The sequence below is a fragment of the Etheostoma cragini genome, chromosome 12 (genome assembly GCF_013103735.1).
Source record: "Etheostoma cragini isolate CJK2018 chromosome 12, CSU_Ecrag_1.0, whole genome shotgun sequence".
Lineage (NCBI taxonomy): Eukaryota > Metazoa > Chordata > Actinopteri > Perciformes > Percidae > Etheostoma > Etheostoma cragini.
Window position 1 is genome coordinate 15,570,112 of NC_048418.1, and position 26,891 is coordinate 15,597,002.

At 40.9% G+C, this 26,891-nt stretch overlaps 2 protein-coding genes across 5 annotated transcripts; both read left to right on the plus strand.

Annotated features, from left to right (window-relative positions):
- Window positions 1-854: 854 nt before the first annotated feature.
- Window positions 855-5,283, plus strand: aqp4 (aquaporin 4). Of its 2 annotated transcripts, none has more exons than XM_034888689.1 (5): window positions 855-1,063; window positions 1,655-2,072; window positions 2,163-2,327; window positions 3,609-3,689; window positions 4,596-5,283. In XM_034888689.1, exons 1-5 carry the CDS (start codon window positions 972-974, stop codon window positions 4,845-4,847), a joined length of 1,008 nt encoding a protein of 335 aa, XP_034744580.1. In that variant the 5' UTR covers window positions 855-971; the 3' UTR covers window positions 4,848-5,283. The 2 variants fall into 2 exon arrangements, with proteins under 2 accessions (XP_034744580.1, XP_034744579.1); XM_034888688.1 differs by having other exon boundaries at window positions 975-1,215.
- A 6,791-nt stretch (window positions 5,284-12,074) lies between these two features.
- LOC117954554 (BTB/POZ domain-containing protein KCTD1) lies at window positions 12,075-25,140 on the plus strand. 3 transcript variants are annotated; one of them, XM_034888444.1, is made up of 6 exons: window positions 12,075-12,423; window positions 15,827-15,966; window positions 18,237-18,415; window positions 19,456-19,600; window positions 21,479-21,784; window positions 23,905-25,140. In XM_034888444.1, the coding sequence occupies exons 2-6, from the start codon at window positions 15,877-15,879 to the stop codon at window positions 24,064-24,066; spliced, it is 882 nt and encodes a 293-aa protein (XP_034744335.1). In that variant the 5' UTR covers window positions 12,075-12,423; window positions 15,827-15,876; the 3' UTR covers window positions 24,067-25,140. The 3 variants fall into 3 exon arrangements, with proteins under 3 accessions (XP_034744335.1, XP_034744336.1, XP_034744334.1); XM_034888445.1 differs by lacking the exon at window positions 15,827-15,966 and having other exon boundaries at window positions 12,076-12,423; XM_034888443.1 differs by lacking the exons at window positions 12,075-12,423; window positions 15,827-15,966 and adding an exon at window positions 16,956-17,408.
- The last annotated feature ends 1,751 nt before the right edge of the window (window positions 25,141-26,891 follow it).

The following is a 26,891-nucleotide window of genomic DNA, read 5'->3' on the forward strand; positions in this document are numbered from 1 at the left end:
ACAGGATTTTCAACATGCCAAATACATACAGATCCCCCAGTGTAACAATTCCTTTTTTCCAACCAATCCCTCCAAAAAGGGGCAGAGGTACCAATAGATAACTGTGGATTCTGACAGATACTTGATGAGGCATTAAAATATGGATTCATTTCAAACAGCCGTGCCACTTCGATCCAAACACCATACTGTTTGACTGACAATCTTTGTAGAGGCGACAATGGGGCAAGAACAGATTGCTTAATGCAAAACCAGTTGGGGGCTCTCTCAGTGACCAGAGGGCCAGATGCCTTAAGTGAAAAGAATAATAGTAATACAACATGTTTAGAAGACCCCAAACCTTCTCCATCAATCTGTCTTTGTAATTTATCAAAATGTTTTTTCAAAGTTTTTTTTTGCCATTCTGTATAAATATTGTTGTTACCTTGTCAAACCATTTAAAATGTGACAGGGGAACCTCCAGAGGAAGAGACTGGATGAGGTAGTTCAGGGAACACAAACCATTTGTATCACATCCACCTTCCCAGCAACTGAGAGATTGAGAGTTGTCTGTCTATTAACATAACAAGAGATTTAATTTAATGATGGATCCAAATAACTTTAACTAGGTTTGTTCCAGTAACTGGGGATAAAATAAAATACCCAGACATGATGATACCTTGCTTGGGCCACTGAAATACACCTGATTGGAAGGCTGTAACAGGGCATAGAGCTGTTAAAAGTAACACTTCTGACTTGGACCAGTTAACCCTACAACCTAAAAATTTTGAAAAAGAGTCAATCATCCCGAGCAGACAGGCTATTGCTCTCTCCAGCATGTTTTCAAAGCTCTAATATGGCTAAGATGCTGAGGCTGATTGAGTTCAACGGTGCAACTGTTTGCACAGCAAGCAGATCTCACGACTCCTCCCCCTGTAGAGACTGTTTAATTCCTGTGAGGTGATTCCTAGCTAGTAACTTAATAAAGCTGCTGGATGCAATCCCGAAGCACAATGTGTGGATCATGTTCGTCTGACAGACCTGCGCTCTGCTCACATCCTGCTCTCTCAAAGCCTGCTGCTTTCCTGTAAGTACTGAAGTGTCAAACAGCTTTTTCAACTTCTAGATGTTAAGAAGGCAGATATGTCTCTGCTGGTTGAATAACTCACCAGGACTTATGAATGAAAACACATCACACACAATGAGGACAGAGAGAGGCAGAGCACGTTATTGCATTTGGTAAGTTTTAGCCTTTTGATCCAGAAAAAAAATAACTGAAGTTGTCAATGCAACTTTGTTGCCTTGGAGGTTTGCTGATATTTCAACATTTTTCTGAATGTACAGTAACTTAACAGATGCTTCAATTTATGTAAACTACATTCTCATTAATAGTCAAAAGATGTGCATTTTTGCTCCATCCTGGTTTAAGTACAATGAGTGACAGCAATTAAACACACTATGCTTTGACTTTAAGTATGATAATTTGCCCCTGTACACAATGTTTAAAGAATGTTCTGTATGGCATTATGTGAAGTCACCGGCTTCAATCCCTAGCGGATTTATAAATGCTGTGCCCACAAGCAGCCATGCTGATAAGGTTCAGTGCATTTCTAGCCATATGCATGCACCAGGAATACATAAGTAGGCTAATCATTTAGCTCATTATTCTTTTTGCCAGGAGGATCCTGTCCTGGTGTAATTGTCAGACCATAATGGTGGCATTCAAAGGGATCTGGACCAAGGACTTCTGGCGGGCTGTGTCTGGAGAATACCTGGCCACTCTCATCTTTGTCCTTCTCAGTCTGGGCTCCACCATCAACTGGGCTGCAGGGGAGGAGAAGCCTCCCCCAGCTGACCTAGTCCTTATTTCCCTGTGCTTTGGCCTGAGCATCGCCACCATGGTGCAATGTTTTGGCCACATTAGCGGTGGACACATTAACCCGGCGGTCACTGCAGCGATGGTTGTAACTAGAAAGCTAAGTCTGGCAAAAGCATTCTTCTATGTGGTGGCTCAGTGCCTGGGAGGTGTTACAGGAGCTGGAATCCTTTACCTAGTCACACCTGCTGCTGTCAGAGGGTCATTTGGTGTAACCATGGTAAGAATCTGACCATAATCATGTTTACTTGTCTGTGTACATTTTTTTAAAGTTAAGTAAAGTTCATTAAGAAAATCTTCTGTTTGCAAGGTGAACTCCAACATCTCGTTAGGACATGCCCTTCTTGTGGAGCTTCTTATCACATTTGAACTGGTCTTCACCATCTTCGCCACCTGTGATCCCAAACGCACAGACCTAGGAGGTTCTGCTAGCCTTTCAATCGGCTTCGCTGTGGTTATTGGTCACTTATTTGCAGTAAGTACCTTTCAGTAAGTTTGATAAGAGGTAGATATAAAATGGCAGTTAGATGATAGAATACTTACAGCAGTGATTCTCAAATCATTTGGACCTCTCACCATGTTATGTTCCAAAATTCTCATGACTGCAGCAAGAGGATGGCCAATTAGATCACTCAGAAACAAATTAAATATTTAAACAAAATGTATGTTAAAACTGTATACAATAATCTACAATATACACCAACCTCAGAAATCTTTTGCAACCCGATTCAGAAACACTCATTAGAGACCTTCCATTGCCCACACATAGCCTTGCATCATCCATCTTCAGCTTGTACATTATGTAATGCACCTAAAATAGTTAATTGGTTTTTTTTTTTTAATTATTATCATTTTTTTGGCATTTTAGACATTTATTATATAGCACAGGATAGTACTGTATATTTTAGTTGATATATATGATTTGGGATAATAGTATGTTAAATGTATAAAAAAACATTTACATGATTATAGTGAGTAACATATTTTCCTTCCTTGAGTAATTAAAGATTTTGATCAGGAAAAAGTTTAGTAATGACTACTACTTAAATTTATACTATTAAATATTACAGGTTTGTAAAATGTACTTAATATTTTGGTGTCAGTAAAAGTTAATTGTTTACTTAATTATGTTAAATACATATAACTTACAATTTCAATATAATTAACTAACATTTACTTAGCATCTGCACAGATTAGTTTAGTTTAGTTTAGTTTAGTGGTAGGTACATTTTACTTGACACTGGGAAGTGCATTGTACTTGATATTAAAGCAATAAAATTGACTTAAAAAGTGCTCATACAAATTGTTATGAGGATTTTATTTGGTTAAATTTACAAGTGCAAGCCCCTTAAGCATTCACTGAAAGTTGGAGCACTGATGCTTCTTGAGAAAGAGCAGGTGCGTTAAAGCATCTGTTCTTCAACGTGTGATATTAGGATTCTCGCTGATTCACACCCACTTGCACATCTTTGTCGGAGGTTGCCATCGCATAGCAACCAATCTCTGGGGGCTCCCAGAACCCTGCAGAGCAAATGCATAGGGAAATAGTTGTTATCTTTTGCAATGCTTAACTCGTTTGTCCCTGGGTCTGTTTGGCAAATGCATACATAGATATATCAGGATATATTTTGCAGTATGAGACAGGTTCTGCAAGCCAAAGCAGTCATACTATGGCCACTCATATTATGATAATGTTACATAAAACTATGATTTTCTATCATTTAGACTGACAACAATGCTGTTATGTGTCTTTTAGATCCCTTACACAGGAGCCAGCATGAACCCTGCTCGGTCCTTTGCTCCTGCACTGGTCACACTCAACTTCGAGAACCACTGGGTAGGAGATACTTCCCAAAGAGAATAATCTTTTTGAAGAGTTTGTGTGGCTAAAATAGTACACAGTTACTCTTGATAGTGAGTGGGTCACTTTGACTGGGCATTTACTGTACGTATGACTACTCAAGTCTAACACCTCAGCTCACTGGTTCAAATGTTGTGTCATAGTGCCTTGTCAAAATGTTCTGAAATGTTAGCTAAATGTTAGCTAATGATTATGTCCTGAACAGGGCAAGCTTAACTACAGTAGCCTAGTATGCCATGTTGCAACATTGTAAGGTCACATTTTCAGCACCATTGCCAGACTAGTAAAAACAGATGTCACTTAAACATACAATCAAAGAATAGTTTTTCACTTATTTCAATAAATACAAATCAAAAACCTGGTTAAAATGGAATTTATGACTTCATCCAACAAAAGAAATGCTGAGGAATCACAAATTTACAACATTTTTATCCTACAACCACATGATTTATTGTATATGTGTGAGAGAGACAGATTTTGTGATATGCTTGGGTATAACGCTGTCAGTAACTGTCACTGTGGCTGGTATCATATTCAGAAGTGTCCTCTCTTGGAGGGAAATGCTCAATGCTGCAGACACTGATCTACCTGCCTCTGATTAAGGTTTACCCTCTTGTCACATTATATAGCAATGCCTAGGCACGCTTTCAGGTTTATGGACAGCCGGATAAAGTGTTCCAATTTTGGCCCCTCATCCACATCCTCCTACTTTTGCATGGGCTCGTCTAGGTCTTGGACAGGGGTCATCTGTGTCCCTTGGCGCTCCCTGGTGGCGGACCTGGCAATGCCGGGACTGTATTTTCTTTAGTAATAAAACATCTCCCACAGGCACAGATTAACTAGCTGACTAATTAAAGTGTTTTTTTTGAATTTTTATGGCAGGTGTACTGGGTGGGTCCCATTCTGGGGGGCATCCTGGCGGCTGGTCTGTATGAGTACCTATACTGCCCTGACCCTGAGATGAAGAAGAGGCTGAAGCAGGTCTTTCAGAAGGACACATCAGCAAAGTACAGGGAAGTGGAGACAGAAGAGATTGCCATCAAGCCAGGATTTATCCATGCCATCAATCTGGTGAAAGCTGAGAAAAAGGATTCTTTCCAGGACTCAACGGGGGAAGTGCTGTCTTCGGTATGACTATCAAAGACACTGGAAAAAGAGACAAATTTGTAGAGCAGAATACCAATCCAATCTTCGGAGTATCCATCTTGAGCATACCCCCCTTCAAAGCAGTATAGGATTTCTCTCCACAAGGCTTCAAAGCAAGACTGACTTACTATAATTAATAGTAATAGTATTATAGCTAATATGATGTTATGGATCAATCCCACACACATCTACAACCTGTTCAATACTCCTCCTGAGGCCCTCCCTGAACAGTTTTGTACCAATGTTGGCATGTGGTGCACACTGCACCCTGCAGAATGACAGTCTGCAATACACTGTGCTAGGGAAATGTATGTGGGGTCAACCAATTATGTGGGGACATTACGCTGATTTGAAGAAATTATGAAGAAAACGCAGGCTTGTAATTTTTGGATTAGTGTCACATTTGGTCCGTTACGATGTATATCGTAACGGGAGAACTTTTCCTTGTAATCATCAAGCACATTACAGGTCCCAAGCACTGTAAGGCAGCTCTGACAAGCTTTATTACCAGAGTTGTTTTACAGTTTTCTCCATTTTTAGTGCATTAGTCAGGGAAACAACCAGTGCATGGTTATGGAAACAGTGTTTCTGTCTATTTCATTGTGTCTGTTTATTTTCTCTTCCGTAAAAATTGTAATACTTGGCTGTTTTTATTTCATAGATGTAGATTTGGTTCTTGCAACCCAATTTGTTATTTCTCTATGATTTGCTGTTTGTCATACTTGTTTTTAACTTATTGATAAGATATTTGGCTGATCTGATTTAGCACTGCTACAATATGTAAAATGTGTTAAGTTGTAATCAATGTTAAGTCTAAGTCGTTATTAATGATTTCTTTTTGGCTTATCATTTTTTTTTTTTCGCAGGTGAAAAACAGGTGAATAGGATACATGCAGAAAGGTTCCTCAAAATTATAAGAAATCTCGTGAACATTTCCCACAAGGACTTTTCTCTTGAGTCACTTGCTTCTGTAGGAGCTGGGCACTGCGAAGGGGAAAGGTTCAGATCATTGATGGATTGGCTCATCTACCTTTAGATTATGTCTCCCCGTGGCCAGATAAATGTCCAGGATGTGTGTTCCTTGTGAGTTAAGTCTCTGAGAATAGCTTCACGTAATCTCATTCCATCAGCAGAGAGCACAGGAAATGATACCACTTTGTGGTACGAAATAGAGGTGATCTGTTATGTCTGCACTTTATTTCCTTTTCTAAAAAAACGGGTGCAATTCAATCTTTTTCTGTAATGTGGAGGAAATGATCAGCTCCAGTGATCCTGCTGTATCAACTGAAGTTGTCTACATGGTGCAACTATATTGTGTTTGCAAGGCTAGAATGTCAGTGTAATTCAGATACTAAATCAAAATTGCTTTTACTCCTATACTGACTAACTCCCCCCATTTCACCTGCCTCTTCCAAGCGCAGCTTTTATGCGTGACAACAGCATCACCTATTGGCCACAGTGTGAATCACCTACTGTGCAATAATGCTCCCATGTGTATTTCTCCAGGGGAGGGCACCCACGAGCCTTGGTTGAACAGGTTACACTGCAAACACTGCATACACTGCAATTCCAAACTACACAGGAGGATTACGAGTTGCATAGCATTCTATAACAGGAACACAGTGCTCCAACAGAAGCCTGAGCTCATCCTGAAATACTTTTTTAACCTTGGTATTCTTAGCATTTTTACAATTTTGTGAGAGGATTCATTTTTTCACAGAATCTGCACTCTCAATAATTTTATTAAAAGGGTTGCAGACAGTTTACAGTCCCAGATTTACCTCTAGTGTTAGATTATTGATGGTAAGGAATGCTGTTCTTCAAGGCCTACTGGAGTTGAACATGGACATCACTGATTTTCTTATCAGCCCTATCCTTTACCTGGCGGCATGCAGCCTGTATCCCTTAAGGCTTCAGTGGCTGGAGGCCAGTGACCTCTCACCTCCCTTTAATCATATTTATAGCCCACATAAATAAGTACATAAATGTGACGTTTCATGACAGTCAGTGGGGAATGGGCTCACACAATAAATCAAAAGATTTGATCTGAAGACAGGTGAGCAGAGCAGTCCCCGTTGCATTTGAAATGTGGTTTTGTTATGGATTTCATGATGGTGATGAAGACTAACAATATGTATATGTGGCTTATGTGTGCAGACAGAGCAATATACTGTTGAAACACCTTGCATAAATGATCAGATGCCGCAAAGTGCCAATCAAATTCTGACATGTCATTAGAGTTTTGTCTTCTCTGTCTGTGGACAAACTTCCAGCGGCTCGTTGCAGACACCTCACTTACAAAATGGAAAATAAAAAGTGACAGCAAACGATAGACCTACAATTTTTCCAGCAGTCTGTTTGTTAACATAGCGACCTATCAGCAAGATGAGAAGAAAACTGATGATGTGTGGATAGCCTTCACAGTGGAGGCCTCCATAATTCATTAATTTACATTCACTTTCATTGCAAACACCAACAATGGCTATATGATGGAACTATTGTCGTAACTAGAGCTTCATTTGCACATCATACACAGGCTGGGAATGTATATCTCAAAATGCATCTCATGCTTATCTAACTGTGAACAGACTTTTTTTTTTTGCGACTTGAACATTCTGATTTTCAATTCCCAGCATGCAACAGAAGGGGAAAAAGATAAAACACACACCTTAAAGATCATTAGCAATTAATATTTGGGGATTCATGAAGAAAAACAGCGTTAAACACTTGTTTAATAATTCATACTATAAACAAGAAAGTCTCCCACTTCCTTAATAATTTAGACGTAAGCTAATGTTGATTTATTCAGGAAGGTCTCTGCCACCAGCACCGCCTGGAGTGCCCAAATTTGAATTAAAGTAGGACAGTAGCAGGCGAGTCTGTAATAACATTTGTATAATTTTATTATTGCTCTGGGCTCAGTTCATTTCCTCCTCCAGTAGCTGCGTGAAATTGTTTGATTCTGGAAACTGCCTTGAGTCTGCGGCTATGGGGTTGGAGGGTGGTACAGGAACAGGAAGGCATGCGACACTCTTTCTCTCTCTGTCTGATGCTGTCAAACACGTAAACACAGACACAGACACACATGTACACACACACACAAACACACACACACACACACACAACTCCACATACACACAAATGCAGAGAGAGAGAGAGAGAGAGAGAGAGAGAGAGAGAGAGAGAGAGAATAACTATGTTATTCTGGGTTTTGTAATACTGTTACATTGGCTCACTTAATAACTCAAGCTGTCTTGAGAATATGATTGATATTCTCACTCACCCTGTCACTTGTGATAAATATTCTACTGCATTTACGCAATATAGCTAGGAAGCAGTATAACTCATTCATTACATTATCAAATCATATAAATATGAGAGTTTGTGTTTACATCTTTTTTTCCAATTGGGAGATTGCCATTTCTTATTCATATTAGTCAAAGAAAGTCACTTCCACTGTTCCTGTGCAAAGAGTTTGTTTGTAAAGAAGTAGATCTGATGAAATTCCAGCTTTTTGTAACTTTACCATTAAGAAATATTTCATTTTGTTTGGCCCAGAAGAAAGAATTAAACACCATCATCATTTGGCGGTTTACTAAGCTATCAAGTCTTATCTGGTGGTTTCTAGTTTGTGGGGTTCCTCTACTGTACTGTGATTTTGTTTTCCAATGATAGGACTATCATTTCCAAAATGGTAATTTGCAAAATTGTGATTACTCTAACAAATACAATCAAGTTTGGTTGGTATTAGCTCATGTAACACACACCTGAGACCCCGGTGGCTTTGACACAGAAAGGGCGGGTGGAGAAGTTCTGATTGGTTTCCTCGGGGCTCTGCTTCCAACTTCCCACCCGCGCACATTCCCTCACTCCTCCTCCCTCCCTTCAATTCCTTTATGCAGAGAAGCCCAAACTGCAGTTTGATGAAACACATTTGTTTGACTTAACTCTTGCAGCGCCATCATGGCTAAATCTCGAAGGCCTGTTGGTGTAATGTGGCCCAACAGCAATTGCGTTAATGAGAGGATATATGTACAAGTGTGGGACTTGACCGGAGGAGCTGTTTTCCATTTGGGTTTGGTCTGCTTGTGTTATTAGGGAAACCTTTATTATTGTTGCCCTCTAGTGGGAACCATATAATAGGATTACATTTTATTAGCGCCTCCCAGCATTACCCAAGCAGCCCCCTCCTCTTGTCTCTCTTCCCCTCATAGAAATGGCACTGAGTCCTCTGTCCACTGTGGGTGGGACGGGTGGATATGGGACTGAAAGGGAAGTCAACGAATGGGGCTGCCAGTCATAAAGTCAAAAAGGGGGCATCGTCGTCTTTTCTCAGTTACAGAAAAAGTGACTTTTCAAACCTTGACTTGTCATCTAATAGAAAACTGAAACTGTTTTATGAGCAGAACAGACTCTGATGTGTGTCCCATGCTTGCTTTGTAAGCTATAATAACACAATTGTAACAGTGAGTCACAGACATGTACATGCACAGCTCCACAGAGTTTGCATATTAGAAGTTTCTGGAATAAAGCATGAACAAAGACACAACTATAATACTCCTTGCCATTACTGACTGAAGAAAGGACTCCTCTGTCATATGATTAGCCTAGCATTGTTCATGTTTAGCCTATAAAGGTCATACTTGATGCTTTGAGTGGGACAACATTTGAGCAACACAGTTATTCCCTACGGCTAAATTACATTGTGCCAAAGAACATTTTCGATGAATAGTTCTGCCTAAAACTGTGCAACCCTGCAGGGCAGATTGAGTCAGGCTCTGGAGCAGCTTTAGCACTTTTCCTTATCCATCCCACTCCCTTACATAACCACAGGCCATTAAAAGGGTGTGGCGGGTATAGCAGCAGTTATTAAAATGGTCTGAGGCAAAACTAACATCTCTCTTAGTCCACGCTGACTGGTTTGCGAGACCCAGGAAGGCCAATGTCAATCGGATGGTGTAACGGTTGTTTAGCCACTTAAATATTAACTGACATTACCAATAAAGGTCATAAAGAGAAAAGCAGTATATTTGCTCCTAGATAATAAGATAAACATTCAGATTCCATGAAATTTAGACTGTGTTGTTGCTAAATTAATAATGATACAATAGGCATTTTTTTACTTTATTTAACAGTGTTTTAATGGTCAGGTTTTTAGCAGCCACTTCGTTGATATGTACAGAGATATGCTAAATGCTAAAATGCTGTCTAACGGTAGCACAAGTAAAGAAGAGTTGTTGTACACCAATACAAAGTTAATGTTTGCTAACATTAGCCACCATAAGCTATGAGTCACACCCAAGTTAGGCTGTAGCTTAGTGAGAATGTAGTCAATTAGGAGAGAGGGGGGTGTTTCATTGTTTTCATTTGTAACAGGAAGAATGTGTTACCTGTTTAAATGTTAATGTTTAAGTTGTGAGAAAAAAAAGATTGATAACCAAACTAGTTAGGTTTTTTTTGTTTCTCCTTCAATTCCAGCAAGCGGAACACGTTATCCAGGGTTCCTCTCTCATGTGTATGTGTGTATGCATTAATATCCCTATGATCTCATTCAGGCAAGGCATTTTCTGTTTGGTGCATACTCACATCTGCAACCAATCTGGATAATTTGCCCACCACAATATAGTGCAGCCAGCCAGCGCTCGCCTGCTGTTGCTGCTGTAGCAGTTAGGTCTAGAGCCAAGGACAATACTACCCTTCCACAGCGGCATTAGAACAACGGCTTTGTTTTTTGGTACCAAACACCATTCAAAGATCTCCACTGGTTAGCCTTAGCAACATCTGATGCATATTTTGAATACTGAAGTGAGAGGACCCTATTATGAATGGGCTCCATTTGTGTAGAAATGGATAACGCATGGGATTTTAAGTCCTGGGGCGTTCTCCGTTCACTATAGTTTGTCAGACTAATGGCATAAAAATGTGTGTGTGCGTGTGTGTGGGATGATATTTGGGGCTTGGCGTATCATACGAAAGCCAGTAACCTCTAGGGCAAATAACTTCATTGTAACACTTTAATCTTTTGTTTGTTTTCCTGTGGGACATGCCGGTCAAAAAGTGGAAAGTTTAATGGCCCTTGGATCGGATAGGCAAGGAATGGCTGGCCGTTCTTCAAATAAAATTCTGTTTATCATCTACAAAGATGTTTTGAGAGGGATTTCTTTTGATGATGAGAGTTGGAAAAAGCTTTTGTTTGTATGCTCGCATCCATCAGTTACTATTCCCTTGACGGGGCATTCTTATTCCACTGTTGCTTGAACTTGAGAACAAACCTGGAATCAGTTGTCTCCCTGGATGAACATTACATATTTCAAATGGTTGTTTGTTCTATACTTGTCTTGTGTTTTTCCCCTGCTTTTAAAGTTGGTTAATGTTACAATAACATTGGCAAAATTGATTTGCTTTCAGAGCGAGTAGCATGAAGCTGACTGTTGTTCAGAGCTGCTGTTAAAAAGTTGATGCTCTCAACAGTAGGGGGCGCAAAAAGCGGGTATTTCAGCCTTATTCCAAAGTGTGTGAGGTGGGGATAACTGTTGAGAATGTAAAGAAATAACTGTCAATTCTGAGTCCAGATGTGCACAAACTAGCACTCTTGACAAAGACAGAATAATTATGCATGTTCACATGAAGGAATTTCACAAAAGGAATGAATTTAAACATTTACTTCGTTTGCTGACTGCATTCCCCAAGTAAATCTAAAAGCCTCCGAAGTGCCTCAATCTTCCTGAAATCATGCATGGGTGAACATTTGAAATGAGCTCGCACATCACCCTCAGGCACTGATTCAGACTTGATTGGGGCAAGGCAAGCTGCAAGTGCTTATTTATACAACTACGTCATTTGGAGGCTGTCCAAAGGGAGGAAAGAGACTAAAAAGATTACAAAGGAGTGGGAATTTCATTAACCACATTCCATTAAATGAAAAAGTTGAATCCAAGCTAATCAACAAGTTGCCTGGTACACATGCAGCTTAGATGGCATGCATTTAAGAAGCACACTGGATAGGGTTAGATGTTTGAGAGGTAGGAGAAGAAGAAAAAAAAATCAAAGGACTCCACCAACAATCTATATAATTATCATCATCTGCTGCTTTTCCTCCCTGGCAAAGAAACACTCCATCCATTTGTAGCAATCGCCCCGGGGAACGTTACATCAAAACTAATCATAACGATTAAAATCAGCTTCTCTGCGAGAGGGAGGCAATAGGCAAGTTGGAGGCAGGAAGAGTGAGGGTGTTGTAAATGCAGAAAAAAAATGTCTTTATTTGATTTTATGAAAACATAAACTCAACAAGGACTCAGGCACTGCTGCTGTGATCTCTTCCTTTGCTGGGAGTTTTATTCTGCAGATTGGTTTAGACTGGGGCAGAGACATGAGCTAATTGTATCCTGATCTTTGCCTTGAGGGGTTTCGGAGCCCTGGAGCAAGTATTCTCTGTATTTTGTTCTGTCTACCTTAGCCAAGCTATTGCATTTCTCACTGGTGTAGGAAGAGAAGCAGATCGTGGGCCAAATCGGAGGGAAAAGGTGCATAAAAAGATACTTTATGCCGCTCTATGTTTCAGGTAAGCAGAGATTTATTTGGTTTGCTATTATTTCCGAGGCTGGGTGGACTGGGACATTGAGGCGCAGCAGCTTTTACGCATGTGCCAAGCGATTCGAGCGGTACAGTTCTTTAAAAAAAACATTGAACCACTTCCTGGCTATTGTTCCTTAGTTACTATACAAATGTATGGCTACAATTTACAAAGCGTTGGTACATCTGGTCTAAGCGAACAGCGGATTACACACGATCTTGTCGAGCAAACACTCTACTTGCCCACCGTGTGAATTCGCTCCTGGCGCGTTTCAGCCTCGCACACATCGCCGTCTTCGTGTCGCTGTACAACTTGCTCATAACTTACCCAAACCTGCGTTTGTCCCTCTCATGAAGTATTTTTTAAAAGTCAGTTTAGTCGTGAGACAGTTCTATTTCCTGGCTGCCCCAGATCTTCTAATGAAAGACGCCATTGTGGAGTAATTTAGCCCCAGGCGTTTTTCTTACTCAGTAAGACAGGATGTATTTTTTAAACACGTCAATGCAGAATCGGTGAATCACCCTTTAAAACAAGCCTGGATCATGTTGAGAGAATCGTATTTATGGAGTCTAAACGAAGACACATACGATTTTATCCTTTCATCGCCTCTCTTCGCTCTTTGAACGCGCGTAATCAACTCCAAGGTCCGACTGCAAATCGGCAAATGTAGTAATACTCTGGAGCTATTTTTCCCATGGGAACATGTATTGTGTAAAAAAAAAAAAAAATCTACTGAACTTTATAAAGTAACAAAATTTACACTTTACAATAAAATATCATATCCTAAAGCAAAAATACCCCAAAAATAATTTAGTTACATAATATTTCTTACTTTACTGCGGGGAGGCGAAGACTTTAAATGACGTTCATTAGATGTAACATTATATTTAAAAAAAACTTTAGGTCTCCTACAATGGAAGTCAGTACTCGGTTTTACCAGTTTCAGAGGGCGCATAAATAAACAGAATGAGATGAAGATGTCGGCTTGTCAAGACTGATCACTTGATGGCGCTGTAACAACAAAACCTACTCCTTTACCACAGCAGCAGTACATCTGTTTCCCAGTACAATTACACTGATCTGTCAAAAGATAAATAGGCCTATTTGAAAAACAAGTCAGTTAGTCCACATTTCAGTTCAAAGTTGGAAGTGCCTTACTTGGTCATTTGAACCCCCTTAGAGAAACGCTGTTGTTATGTTTCATATTACGGCTCTGCCACTCCTGTGCCCAGGGACAGTTTGGTCTGTGGAAGTGAACATGCACCACTGTCTCCAACAGCCTGCAGCAACCCAGCACTGAAATCACTTTCTTATCTGTGATGTCATGCTGATGCACTGCTACAGTAACCCCACAAAAAATGAAGTCGAAATAGACAAGTACCTTGGCTACTCAGGGGATAATTACGTGTTTCTGGAGCACTGCTGTGATATGAGATGATGCCACTGTCTTGGATGTAAAATGTGAAACTTTGTCTAAGTTCAGATTGCCTTTTATATTCAACGTCAACAGAGTGGCTTGTAGTTCTATGACAATGCTGATTCTAAAAACACAACCTAGATAACCCCTGATCCCATAATTTAGAGGCATTTCAGACGATTATTTCCCTCATTTGTCACCTTTACTTTCCAGGGTTAAAATTAGGGTTATCCAGAATTTCTCTTTGCCCAGGAGCAGGTAAGCTAGGTCACTTTCCTCTGGTAACTTCTTTTTTCTGCGAGGTAACCTCTTCTTCCTTTCACTAAACACCAAAGTAGTGTTTACCCTGAACACATTTCTGCATTTGTTGCCACACACTCACAGAGCTACTGCTGTTATGGACAAATACGCTTGAAGTTAATTGTGAGGTTGACATGATGCAAACCACAGACAACATTATACGATACATCTCTCTGTACTCGTCAAAAATACTGTTAGTGTATTTATAAAGTACCTGCACTGATGAAAATGTCTAAAGTTTTAGTAAAATGTAAACACATGTATTGGCAAACTACTGCAGATTTGGTATTGTTTGGAAACTTGACCTTATAGATCCAAAGTGATACACACCTGACTAGCCCACATTATTTACAGAGCATTCTGTTTTGACAACCTTATCACCTGTTATTGTTTTTTTTGTTTTTTTTTGCCTTTACAGCCGGCCATAACTGAAGTGAACCCAAAGTCTGTAGTTGTCTGTATGTGGACATTTGAAACAAATAGCCATAGGCAACAAAGCAGAGACAACCCATCCAGATTATGTAAATACCAGTCTGCCTGCCTCGAACTGAATGTTAATGCTCTGATCTGAAATGCTAATTGTGTCTTGTGCGATGTGTCGAAAGACTGAAGAGCTGCATTGTGGGATGAAAAACTGAAAGCTGGTTTGTTGCTGATGTTGATCCCAACAGGCCCGTTGATTATTTCAAGAGCCGACAAGCACGTGCTTCCTAAGTTTTTAGGAGCGGGTAATACCCTGCATTAGCTTACTAAAGATGCAAATAGAGCTATAGGCTAGCGGGTTTTCCTTGAGCTGAAAAGATGGTAAAATGATGATTTTGCTTAAAAGGCTTAAAAGACTTCAGACCAGTGATGGAAAAACAACAGGAGTAACCGGAGCTGCCCAAATACTCCCGGCTTTGATGGACTGGGCCTGTTTTAGATTTGTTTGTGCATACTGTGGTGCAATAAAATGACACAAGCTGGGTAAAGGAGCAAATTCCCCACATTTTGACTTTTTTCACTAAGGCTGGAAACTCTGGGAACATAGGAGACTTTTGCAGCACGTGCCAAATTCAAAATGGCAACAGGTCCTGTAGGGAAAGTGCTGGTGTGGCAGGTCTGCAGCAGTGCACATCTCGGAGCTGATGGCTCATAGAAGAGCATCCCTGATTAGCCATCCATCACATGTGGTCATCTTTGATTTGTCCCTGAGACAAAAAGTGTAAAAGTCGGAAATCAATGTGGACATGTCTAAGAAAAGGTGCACAACACATGTATCTTTACTTCCAACAAAGAATGATTTAGTGATATAAGAGCTCATTCCCACAACCCGCGACCCCCCTCCACCTGACACCCACCCAACCACCCGTTCTCTTTCACTCTCTCTTCTCTCTCCCCTGCAATTTTCCATAATGCCTTACAGATTTTACACTCAATCCACCTTTGCGATGACAAGGCTTTGAGGAAATCCAATTCCACCAAGCTGTTTTCAGAACTTACTCTCCACAGGCACACACTCGCTCTGACACTCACTCACACACACACACAGACACACACACCACCATCTCCACAAATTAGTCAGGGAACAAATTACCTGCATTCTGAGTGTGATCCCACGCACTTTGCGGGCTGCCTTACACAGGTCCCCTTTTGAAGAGCAGCCATGTGATTTCTCTCTCTTTTGCCCTGCAGGCCCCTTTGCCTTCTGCGAGGGATTCTGGAGTTGAATTTTAAAACTATGTATGGCTGCTGCCTGCGCTTATCAGCGCGTGCACAAGCGGCATGCAAATCAGACCAGGATCACACACCGCATTGGAGGCCTACACTCAAAGGCAAGCTTAATTGCTAATTGGGTATCTAGGTGTGAAACTCACACTGCCAATGAGAAGTAGGAATGTGGATGTTTTAAGGCCAGTGGTTGAACTAATTAATTTTAATCTGAATGTTATTAAAATTTGTGGATTCCCTGCATTTTCTATGGAAAAAAAACAGCCCAGGAGAGTGCTGTGGCAGTACTTTTAACAACAATTGGGCATGTTGTGGTCTGGTGTTATACTACATGATGTCATTAGTGTGGGGGTTTTGCAATGCTGATGTGGTCAGCGGACGTGGTGTTTACACACTGCAGTCATCATACAGTAAGAGTGATATTTGTCAGGCGTGTAGCCAAGGAGAAACTGATCAAGAAGATGCTTTAAGTGTCATGCTGTCATGGAGGGATGTGATGTGATTTGCTGTGATGTTTGTTTTTTTGTTCACACATAGGTCATTTAAGTCAATATCACTGTAACATTCTGTACAAATGATGAAAAAAAGGGTTGATTCACTTCAACATTCATCACTGAAAAGCTATTGCTGGCTGCTTTTGTGTGATTGGAAAGAGCATGATCAGTCAGGTGCTTATGAGAGATGTGTTTTTGTGGGTGGACGGTGTTTAGGGCCATTTATGTCCAGGTGGTAGAGTGGGTTGGTCACCGCTTGGTTATTTTAACTGAACCTTGGACTTTGTGGGTCTAATGTGTTGAAGGAGGGTTTGAACAAAACTACTGCTGAACAATGGGCAGCGACATCAGGAACAGGGCAAGCGCGCTCAGGCACATTGCTCCAAAAGGGCAAAGGCCAGCTGTGACAGGTCCAGATGTGCGCGTTGACCCGACTCACATATCCAGACGATCATTTTTTTTTCTTGGGCAGGATACGTTTTATTCGGAAAATGCGACACACACACACACACACACACACACACACACACACACACACACACACACACACACACACACACACACACACACACACACACAGGCTACCTGCCACTGAAACAGCGACAGCCCAAAAGAGCCGCAGGCGCTACAATGCTAATGTTGTCGGGGGCTTTGACTTCTCCCAGCCATTGCAAAGAAGCTGCTCCGTGTGACAGCCACGGCACTGCTCTTCCCCCGGTGCTCGCTATCCCGCTTTTCACGCCTCTCCATATTTGGCAGGTGCGTTGGAAAACGCCAACCACGTCCTATCTGTTAACCTCAACGTCTGCTCTGTAATGGACGAAACGGACATCATGGACTTAACGCATCAGAAAGCGAGAAAGCGACCGCGTCCAATCAGTTCTGTGGATGAGTCCGTGCACGCTTCCCTCAAACGGCTCCCGATGCGAGCGCCGGAGTGCAGGGAGCCCTCACTGATGTTCGCAGTCAGAGGGGAGCCGGTCCCCGCAGCGTCTCTCAAGCAAAATGACCATTCGCTAACATCGTCTCCAAACACAGTGATGCCGGCGCAGGTAAACGCGTAAAGTCCGATATTGTCTGGAATAGAGATAGAGATAAATAGAGATAATTACTACAAGACTGGGGGTCACCGAAGTGGCAGACACTTAGGTTTTATTGGGTGCAGTGTGTGCATAGATTGTCTTCCTCCTGCCTTTAATGTAGAGTGTTGACTATTGTCAAGCTATTAGAATACCACGCACGCACAGTCCCGTTTCCTGCTTTAATTCACTAGTAAAAACCAGTTTTAATCATTTTCAGAAAATGTTTAAAACATAACTCTTTAACAATCCTCAGGGACGGAGGTGTCACAGACTATAGTCTTTTCTCCCATCTTCACTCAGGGTCTGAAACTTTTCTGGGTGTAGTAATTTTATTCTCAGAGCTTCGCAGAAATGGTCTCCTAATGGTGTTTGTAGGTTAACAGGCACAATTTCTCCAAATCCTATTACAGTGTTCAAATCAAGAGTCATTATTGCTCATTTCCAAGACTATGAGATTGATGCTCCAAATTAATTTGGTTTTGGAGATTATGGCCCACAGGAGTGCATGCTTTTGGATTGTGGCAACATTCAGGTCAAGGTCAGGCTGCTCTAACTTGCAGAGAAGAAAATCTTCCCTTTCATTCCTGACTATGGTGTCTGTGATAAAGAAATATAAATAAATTGTTGGGTATACATTTTCTTTCCAATTTGAAATGTACTGAATCTTAATTCTCAAGCCCCCAGTGGTTCCAATTGTGTATTCTTTTATTAAAGCACCTCTTGGAATGCAGAAGATTTTTCCGATCTTTGGTACCTCCCTGTGGTATAACGTGTTCTCCCCTGTGTTGTGTTTTACAGGATCATCGCTCCAGCATGTCCAGGCCCATGATCACACGGTCACCGGTGTCTCCCTTGAGCAACCAGGGCATCCCAACACCTGCACAGCTCACCAAGTCCAACGCTCCTGTGCACATTGATGTGGGCGGACACATGTACACCAGCAGTCTGGCCACTTTAACAAAATTCCCAGAATCCCGGTGAGTCTGCTCTACCATGCATCTGTAATTTAAATGCAACGATGAATGTAAAAGTTAGTTTTTTTTTTGGCTGGTACTGGTTGTGTGTAGTATGTTGCTTGAAACAGGAAAGGAGGGTGTGTAGGATTCAGTGTTTTACACTTTATTTTCAAAGCAGATTTATCAGCGTCAGAATGTCATCCTGTTTAATGTTTAATGTCATCGTGTGACATTAAAAAGTCAAATGTCACATCTTGTCAAATCACAGAGATATCTCGTGGATGCACTTGGTGGAGATACCAAGTGTAAATTGAATGTTTACTCCTTCTATCCAAAACATATGTAGCGTTAGTTGCTTTTGGAGTTATGAAGTATCACATATGTTTTTCAGTGTAAGTAAAGCCCACAGTTACACATGTACAATTTGTAGGAGTGCAGAATGCAGTGCACAGACAAAAGCAACTTGGTTATTCTGACAGATGTCACAGCAGTAAACGGCCAGAGGGCATGGGGCCATCTGGAGGCTGGGGGGCCGCACTGTCGCTCCTAGCACAGACCCCAGGGTGACTGGCACCCTGCCTCAGGCAACCAACTACCAGCTGGCCCTGACCTTTCAGACAACTCTGTTTTTAATCTTTCTTTCTTTCTTTCTTTCTTTCTTTCCTTCTTTCTTTCTTTCTTTCTTTCTTTCTTTCTTTCTTTCTTTCTTTCTTTCTTTCTTTCTTTCTTTCTTTCTTCCTGCACGGTTGTTGCATGTATTAAGCTTGGTAGTGAATGTCTGTGCGAAGGTGGGAAAAGATTTTAGAGCTTGAGAAAATGAGTGAGTCACATCCCTTTGCACATGCTAATGTTTTGCCTCTCCCTCTTTGCAAAAAACACAAGCTCAAGAGTAGTATAATGATGATGCATTATATTAGTTCATACCTAATGTTGGGAACTTTAGCATTTGAGAAATCAAGAAATAAGATTGTTAATGTTGACACGTTGTCCTCCACCTCTCCACCCTCTCTCCTCGCCTCCCTTTCGGCCTCACCCATCCCCCCTCCCTTCTCTGTGGGTAGAATTGGTCGTCTCTTTGATGGCACAGAGCCTATAGTGCTGGACAGCCTGAAGCAGCACTACTTCATTGACAGGGATGGACACATGTTCCGCTACATCCTAAACTTCCTCAGGACGTCCAAGCTTCTCATCCCAGAAGACTTCAAAGTGAGTAGATGTCCATCCTAGAAACTGTAAAGTCCCATCAGCCAGTCAGCAGTCCTACAACTTAGCACATACAATGAATGCCAAGGCCATGGAATGCCTTTAGTTGCTGGTCCTCCTTGAATTGCTAAAAACGGTTCCCACAAAATATCAAGGCAAGCAAAGCTCAATCATAATGGATTTACTAGTCATAAGATGCAATTTGGTGCCCTCCAGCTCTAAGTGACCAACGATTGGTTTGAGACATGCAAGGAAAACAATAAGCTTGCATCAAGACAAATAAATAAATAGTCTGGTGCCCAGGACCACATTGCATGTGCTAGATTTCATCAGTGCAGTGTTCTCATGCCAAGTTTCTATCCAGGGTGAGTCTCACTGTATGTGACACATTAGCATTCCTACTTTTTTTTTTTTACTCTTATGTGCCATTTAGTCAGTAATTACTTAACTTGCCCTGGGAGAAAACAAATAACCACACAATCTGATGGACTGTCCACAGTGTGACTCAATCACTGGAAAGTATGTCAGCTATAATAAGCAAAGACAAAAGACAGGCTGAAGTTCAAGCTAAGGCCCCATTCACATTGAGTAGATTTTGACAGAAGCATGAGAAAAGTTGAATCTGGTGAGATTCAGGCCCTGCTGTCCTGCGGGCAAAGGATCGGCTCCTCTACGCCACACAACCCTGTGTTACATGTCGCACTACATCTCCTCTACTCTGGATTTTCTGTAATGTTTGCTGAATGGTGTCTTCACTGGGGTTTATTGCTCGTTCATGTAGAACAATGCATTTCAAACTTTTCTGTTTCACTTTTTGGGGTTTGGATCCGCATTAAGAAGATAAATAAAACAGTAAACTAACCCTAACCCTAAGTATAGCAAGATGTCCTGTGTGCTGTATTCGACCTTCAGCCTCATCTAGTTCGGTTCAACCTACCTTAAAATACCGGGGAAGTATTTTATTTTTTGTAGGATTGCTTGAGGGAATACCAGGGGCTTTATGCCAAAAAACTAAAATGAACAGGAATGAATTTTGGGCTATTGCATTTAAGAATCTGTAAATAAACACATTCAACCTGGAAAGCCTATTTTAGATAAAGTGCTTGTGAACAAATTAAAGTATGTTGACATCATGACCCAGCATGAGTCACATACTTGTCTCACTGTCTCACTGACAGTCCATAAACCCCTATAGATTTTGTGTGGTAAATATATATCTATTGATATATAGTGTGGCGAATCCAACCCATGTCCCTTTGCTGCATGTCGTCCCCTCTCTCTCCCTTACCTGCCTCTCTGTATCATGTAATAAAAAGCCTTGAAAGTAATTGTTATACAAAAAAGAAAGTCACTAGATTATTATTAAACTATGTTTAATTTTCTTGTATTTTACCCTTTTTAAGTATTATTTGATTATCTTTGGCTTTATTAGGAGACAGTAAAGGAAATGAGAGATGTGGGGTTACCTGATATGGTCAGTGTCTTAAACCGGAAAGCCCCGGCCTGTTCTTTGAAAGACAACTGATACTGATGATAAAACTTGATAGTTAAACCTGGTGAAGTAAAAACAGACATTCACAGAACTACAATATCAAGCAGCACATCATCGCTTTCGGGCCTTGGAGGAAAATGAAAGAAGGCTAATATAAAAATACAAAATACAAAATAAAAACATTTTATTGAGCTTGAAGTCAGATGAAATCCCCTTGTCACTGTTTACACCAACATACAGATGTAAAGGTTGACCAATAGCATTGATTTATTACAAAAATTAAAATGATGAAAAATGGAAATAAGAGATTCCTTATAGCCAGCCACAACATGTAAGGTAATATACATAATATCCTAAGATGCCAACGCCCTTTGCCATGTCTCCTACAGGACTACAGTCTGCTGTATGAGGAGGCACGGTACTTCCAGCTGCAGCCAATGCTTGCTGAGCTGGAGCGCTGGCGTCAGGACCAGGAGCTAGCCCGGGTGTCACGCCCCTGCGAGTGCCTGGTGGTGCGCGTTGCACCTGACCTGGGCGAGAGGATCGCGCTCAGCGGTGACAAGGCCCTGATCGAAGACGTGTTTCCGGAAATCGGTGATGTCATGTGCAACTCTGTCAATGCCGGTTGGAACCATGACTCCACGCACGTCATCCGCTTCCCACTCAATGGATACTGCCACCTCAACTCTGTCCAGGTAACAGTGGGAACAGTGGGTCATTCATAGGCTACTCAGCATTCCTCAATTAGTACAAACCCCTGAAAGGTTAGATGAAGTATGTTTTTCTATCTATTTTTCCATTCAGTTATATGCCCGAGGATTTGACTTAGGTGATGATTTGTCCATTCAACTTTTTTTCATCTACGGTTACACTGTAGACATTTGGAATTTTACTGATGTCTGATTGCAAAATCTTATATTTTTTAATCTAATCGAGTACAAGAACAGCCTTGCGGAAAGACGAGTTCTTTGATGAGTATATTAAAGCATCAATTTGGAAAGTCATCTTTACATCTCTGTGATCTGACTGGAATGATGATTTTTTTTAATTTGGCTTCAGAGCTCACGGATGGTCAGCTTTAATACCATGCATCCCTTTGCAGCACTCTTACCACTGTGTATGGCATGTGTTCCACGTTGAAGAAAAACACATTGAATCAAATCGATAAGTAGTGTTGATTGTTTTAAACTTTCCCTTTGATATGGGCATCAGGGCCAAGCTGCACAGAAGGGACAGTAAATGGGTTAATGGTGGATTTCAACCCATCAGTAAGTTGATGGCTGACACCTTGAATCCTGGTAGAGTCACATGATTGTGCAAACTGAGGGGAATCTGGCAGACAGAAAGAGGAAGTGAGCAATTCAGGATGCAGTGAAACACTTAACAACCCTGTAAGACACTCGGGGGAATTATATGATGTCTATCCCCCGAGTGGCTTAGATGGTTGTTGGATCGATGCTCAATTTAAAATGAAAATTAAGCAACTTCATATATGTGTGTTTGTTACATTCAGGAAAAAACACATTTTAGTAAGATTTAGTAGTAAGGTTTCTTACCAAATAGTAGTTCTGCAGATCTAAAAGTTCTTCACTAAAATAAAGCAAAGTTAGAGAAGTAGTCTCGCTATATGAGGTTATTTTTGTTGAAATAAAATTCTAGGGGAGCAAAACTATGACAAAACATTTCATAGGCATAATGGGTTGTAGGCAAAACCATATTTTGAAGACTAAAACAAGTCTTTAAAGGGAAAACTTCTACATTCAGAAAAAAAATGTAATTCATTTTTCAGCATGCATTTGGCAATATTGTTTTTCCTTGTTAGATATTGATATTCCACTAATTCATTGATGGCAAAATCCTCAGATACCCATCAATAAGCAATGGAGGAGGGGCATACTTGAAAAGATTTCACAATAATTTGGACTGTGTTTCCATTTGAGGAAGTCAAATCTTCATCTCCCTCCCAAAAAACACACAAACAAACTAGTCTTTAAAGTGTGTGAGTTGTGGAGAGCAAGCAAGAGAGTGAGCATGCTCCCTGGCAGGTTGTCCTCAGGCAGGGCCCATAATCCTGTTTGGTTATTAAAGCACGCCGGCGGTGGATGCTGTATCTGCGGCTAATGGAGGCAGGGCGGGGGTTTGGAGAGAAGGAAGGGGGGGCAGAGAGAGCTGCCAGCAGTAGGGGGACCTTTGTAGTTTTGGCGGAGGCTTGGGCCTGGGGGCAGGAGGAGAAATGGGGAGAGGGGGTTTTGCTGAGCAGCCCACACTGGGCCAAGTGGCAGAGAGAGAGCCTCACTGCTCCCTGGGGCCTCTTCGATGGAATGTGATCCTACAGCCCCCCTGGACACGTCTGTAGATGTCTGCAAGGCTGCGAGATCACACACACACACACAGAAAACAATGAAAATGAGGCATGTGGAAAAACAAGAGGTTCTTGGTTTTGTGAAAGACTCATCCAAATTCCCGTCACAGGCCGTATAACTCCCAGAGCTGTTTCCGATGCTTGACTTAGCACCAACTCTGCAGCAGATAGCTAGAAAAGTTTTGGATGGTTCTGTGCTTTCCAGTAGTAAACAAAAGGTTAGAGGTTACATTCATGTTTTAGCATCACAGTTTATTTGGGACTGGTAGACCTCCATGAATGATGTATCAGGCATCTTGACCAGGTTGCCACTGACTATAAAAGATATATGAATAAGCACTGCCTGTTATTAGAGTGTGATTGCAGGGTGCTAATGATGCTTTTCCCTCTGTGATTGATGTCCTGTATTTCCACTAACATCTTCCCCCTTCTATCCCATTCCACCTTTTCCAGGTTCTAGAGCGCCTGCAACAACGTGGCTTCGAGATCGCCGGCTCCTGTGGTGGAGGTGTGGACTCATCCCAATTCAGCGAGTACGTCCTGAGGAGGGAACTGAGGAGGACAAGTCAGCGAGGATCCAATTCAAACAGGATAAAGCAAGAGCAGCTGGACTAGAAACCTCCCGAGCAGCAGGAGGTACTAGACTTTTCTGTGGCGTCCAAACGCTCAGTGCTGCAGAGCTCTGTGGACTCTGTTTTTCTCAGTTTTCCTTGTTAATGTTTTTGTTTTCTTAAACTTGAGAACCATCTAGAGAATAAATATGAGGTGCAACAGGAGATTTTTTTGCCATAAGAAGATACAAGACATTTGATAAGTTTGAGATTGCAAGGACATTTGTGAATGTCTAGTCCCCATAAACCAATTTAAAAAGGATTTATATACGCTGGATCCCCAAACAAAGTTTGTTTTAAAACTTGGAGCCTACATTAGGTTCAATATGATTTCTATTATTCCCATATCAATTTAAAAGAAGGCTTTTATTGCTTACGTAGTATATTGCATAGCTTGTCACCAATGACTTGATTTTGATGTCTCACTGGCAAATTGGCAAAGTCTGTTTTTATCCCTCGCTGTAAAAAAAGGTCACTTATGTGTTGCTTACAGTACAGAATGTCTCAGTTGTCATAAACGGTTAGTTTCAACAAAGCATCTTTTTTCACAACAAACATGATGTTGAATATTATGATACCAATGAAGTGTTTTTTTTTTACTTTAATGAAAGTTATTTTATTGGATTATGTCATGAAATACAGAGGACATTAGTATCATCAAAATTAAAATCAAATCCATACCCATCCATATGCAGTACAGAAAATAATTCAGTAAAATATTATGTCACACCGCTTTCCTCATTGCATAGTATGAACTACTAACCCCCATTTGCTAACTTGGGAATTATTTAATTGGATCATAATATTCCCCTGAGTCATGACCTGTAAATTCCTTTCATTGTAAATGTGTTTGTGTTTTTTACATTGAATCTTTTTAAAGCGATTTGTTGCCTCTAACATGACTGAACAGATTAAAGCTTAATGTACAACCGACTCCAAGATCACTTTTAATTGTAGCACATATTGATATGAAGTTGGATATATAGTATTTCTAAGATGACTGACCCACCTACGCTCCCTAGATTTGAGTAAAGAGGAATGTAGCACAAAATGTGAAATAAATCTCAACTAAAGTTGTCATGGTGTGTGTTCGCTGTTTTTACACCGCTGCGGTCACGTGTCTGCTAAGTGAGATGGCAATTCCTCAAATATTACTTCACTGCATCTATCTTACCTCCTAAGCTTCTTTCGAGCATCCTCTATGTGTTCAGTAGCCAACAAGAAACAACATTTTTTACATTATGTAGTGTTTTAGCTTTCCACAACCAGAGAAATAAAGCTAACTTTACCGAGGCAATATTGTACCTTGGAGGATTTCTGCTGGTGCATCAGTGACTACATGGGGCATTCTTTACTTAGTTATATTGAATGGAGCCGACTTCTCCACGCAAGTCCTGTCAGTTGTGCTTCCACATATCCCTGCAGGGCCAACATCCAAAGTGAAATCCCACACGGAGCCCTGTCGTCTTGTCTTCATCCCTTTTGGCAGAATCTCCACTTTCTTTGGCTATCTACGGTTTATGCTATATGTCTCCCTTTCAGGCCTCTTTGCCCTAGATTCCATTTTGACTGGCTGTTATTTTTATAGGCTAGAGGTGCAACTGTGACTGCTACAATGCAGTGCTTTTCTCTTAATCATGAAATCAAAGTATTCATGGAGCAGGCATCAAACACATCAACAATAAAACTGTTAGAGTTTGCACTTAAACTCAGTTTAACTCAGCATGCAAGTGTTGGGGCCAATATTTCACTGATGGATCATATCTTTTTAACAAATAAAAGATGATCTTTCTAATACTCAACTTACATAATGAGCCGTTTTTTTCAGATTTTCAACAAACTCTCAGTATTGATCCTTTCAAATGAGCAAATGATTACCTGATCAATATGTAAAATGTTTCATTTCAATGTTTCATCTTTGACTTTAACTAAGATTTCACAGAAATAGTTTAACATTCACAAAAAAACCTATTTGATTTCTTGCCGAGAGTTAAATGAGAAGTTTGATATCACTTTCATTTCTGTACGAAACCTGTGAAAGTCTGGAAAAATGGAAATAAGGGTGTTTCCTAAAATGTTAAACACTTACTATAATGCATGTATCTCTAAAGATTTTTAAAGTTGAAATGATTGACAACTGGGTAGCAAGTATGAATCCCGGAGGATGGTCATAGAAAAAAATTCCTAAAATAAAGTGTTAAGGGGAGTGTAAGAGAGAGAATGAACATATTTTTCGTTTCAAATTCAGCTGTTCTTTTTGTGCACACTATGTGATTTTTTAAGTTTGTTACCTGTGGGGCAGCCCGAGAATAATGAGACCCTGTCCAGCCCTATCTCTTCTGACTTCCTGGATTCAGACTAACTTGAAAAGGAATTAGAGATATCCTTCTCTCTGGACACAGCCTGTTGGAGAAAAGATGAATGGTAATAAGGAGCTGACTCCCAGTCATTTAGAGGACAGGGGGTTTTGAGTAGAATACAGTAATTTGAGATCCTTCGCTCTTCTGTGGTGGGTCTGTGATCATGTCCCTCTCACTCGCTTTCTCTCGAGTGATTATTTCCAGTCATCAAAAGGCAGAGAAGGGCCTGGAGAATGTGGCCGTGGCCATCGTTCCCTCGCTCCCCAGGCTCTGCTTACTCACCACTAGTGAAGGTCAGTGGATGGACTCATTTACCTCGTCTTCCAATCATCGGCCCTTATAGTGCTCACTTCTATAGCGCTGTGCAAGTGGTGGCTATTGTATGAACATCCTAACTAAATACACTAGATATACTTAGTATACTTGTACATTATACTTAGTACTTGGGATTTAGTCTTATCTGGTGTCC

Coding starts and splice junctions, on each gene's coding strand:
- aqp4 (XM_034888688.1), top strand. CDS start 1,103: ATGTTAAGAAGGCAGATATGTCTCTGCTGGTTGAATAACTCACCAGGA. Junction 2,328..3,608: donor TTATTGGTCACTTATTTGCA/GTAAGTACCTTT, acceptor TGTGTCTTTTAG/ATCCCTTACACAGGAGCCAG. Junction 3,690..4,595: donor TCAACTTCGAGAACCACTGG/GTAGGAGATACT, acceptor TTTTTATGGCAG/GTGTACTGGGTGGGTCCCAT.
- LOC117954554 (XM_034888443.1), top strand. CDS start 17,172: ATGGACGAAACGGACATCATGGACTTAACGCATCAGAAAGCGAGAAAG. Junction 17,409..18,236: donor ACACAGTGATGCCGGCGCAG/GTAAACGCGTAA, acceptor TGTGTTTTACAG/GATCATCGCTCCAGCATGTC. Junction 21,785..23,904: donor GCCACCTCAACTCTGTCCAG/GTAACAGTGGGA, acceptor CACCTTTTCCAG/GTTCTAGAGCGCCTGCAACA.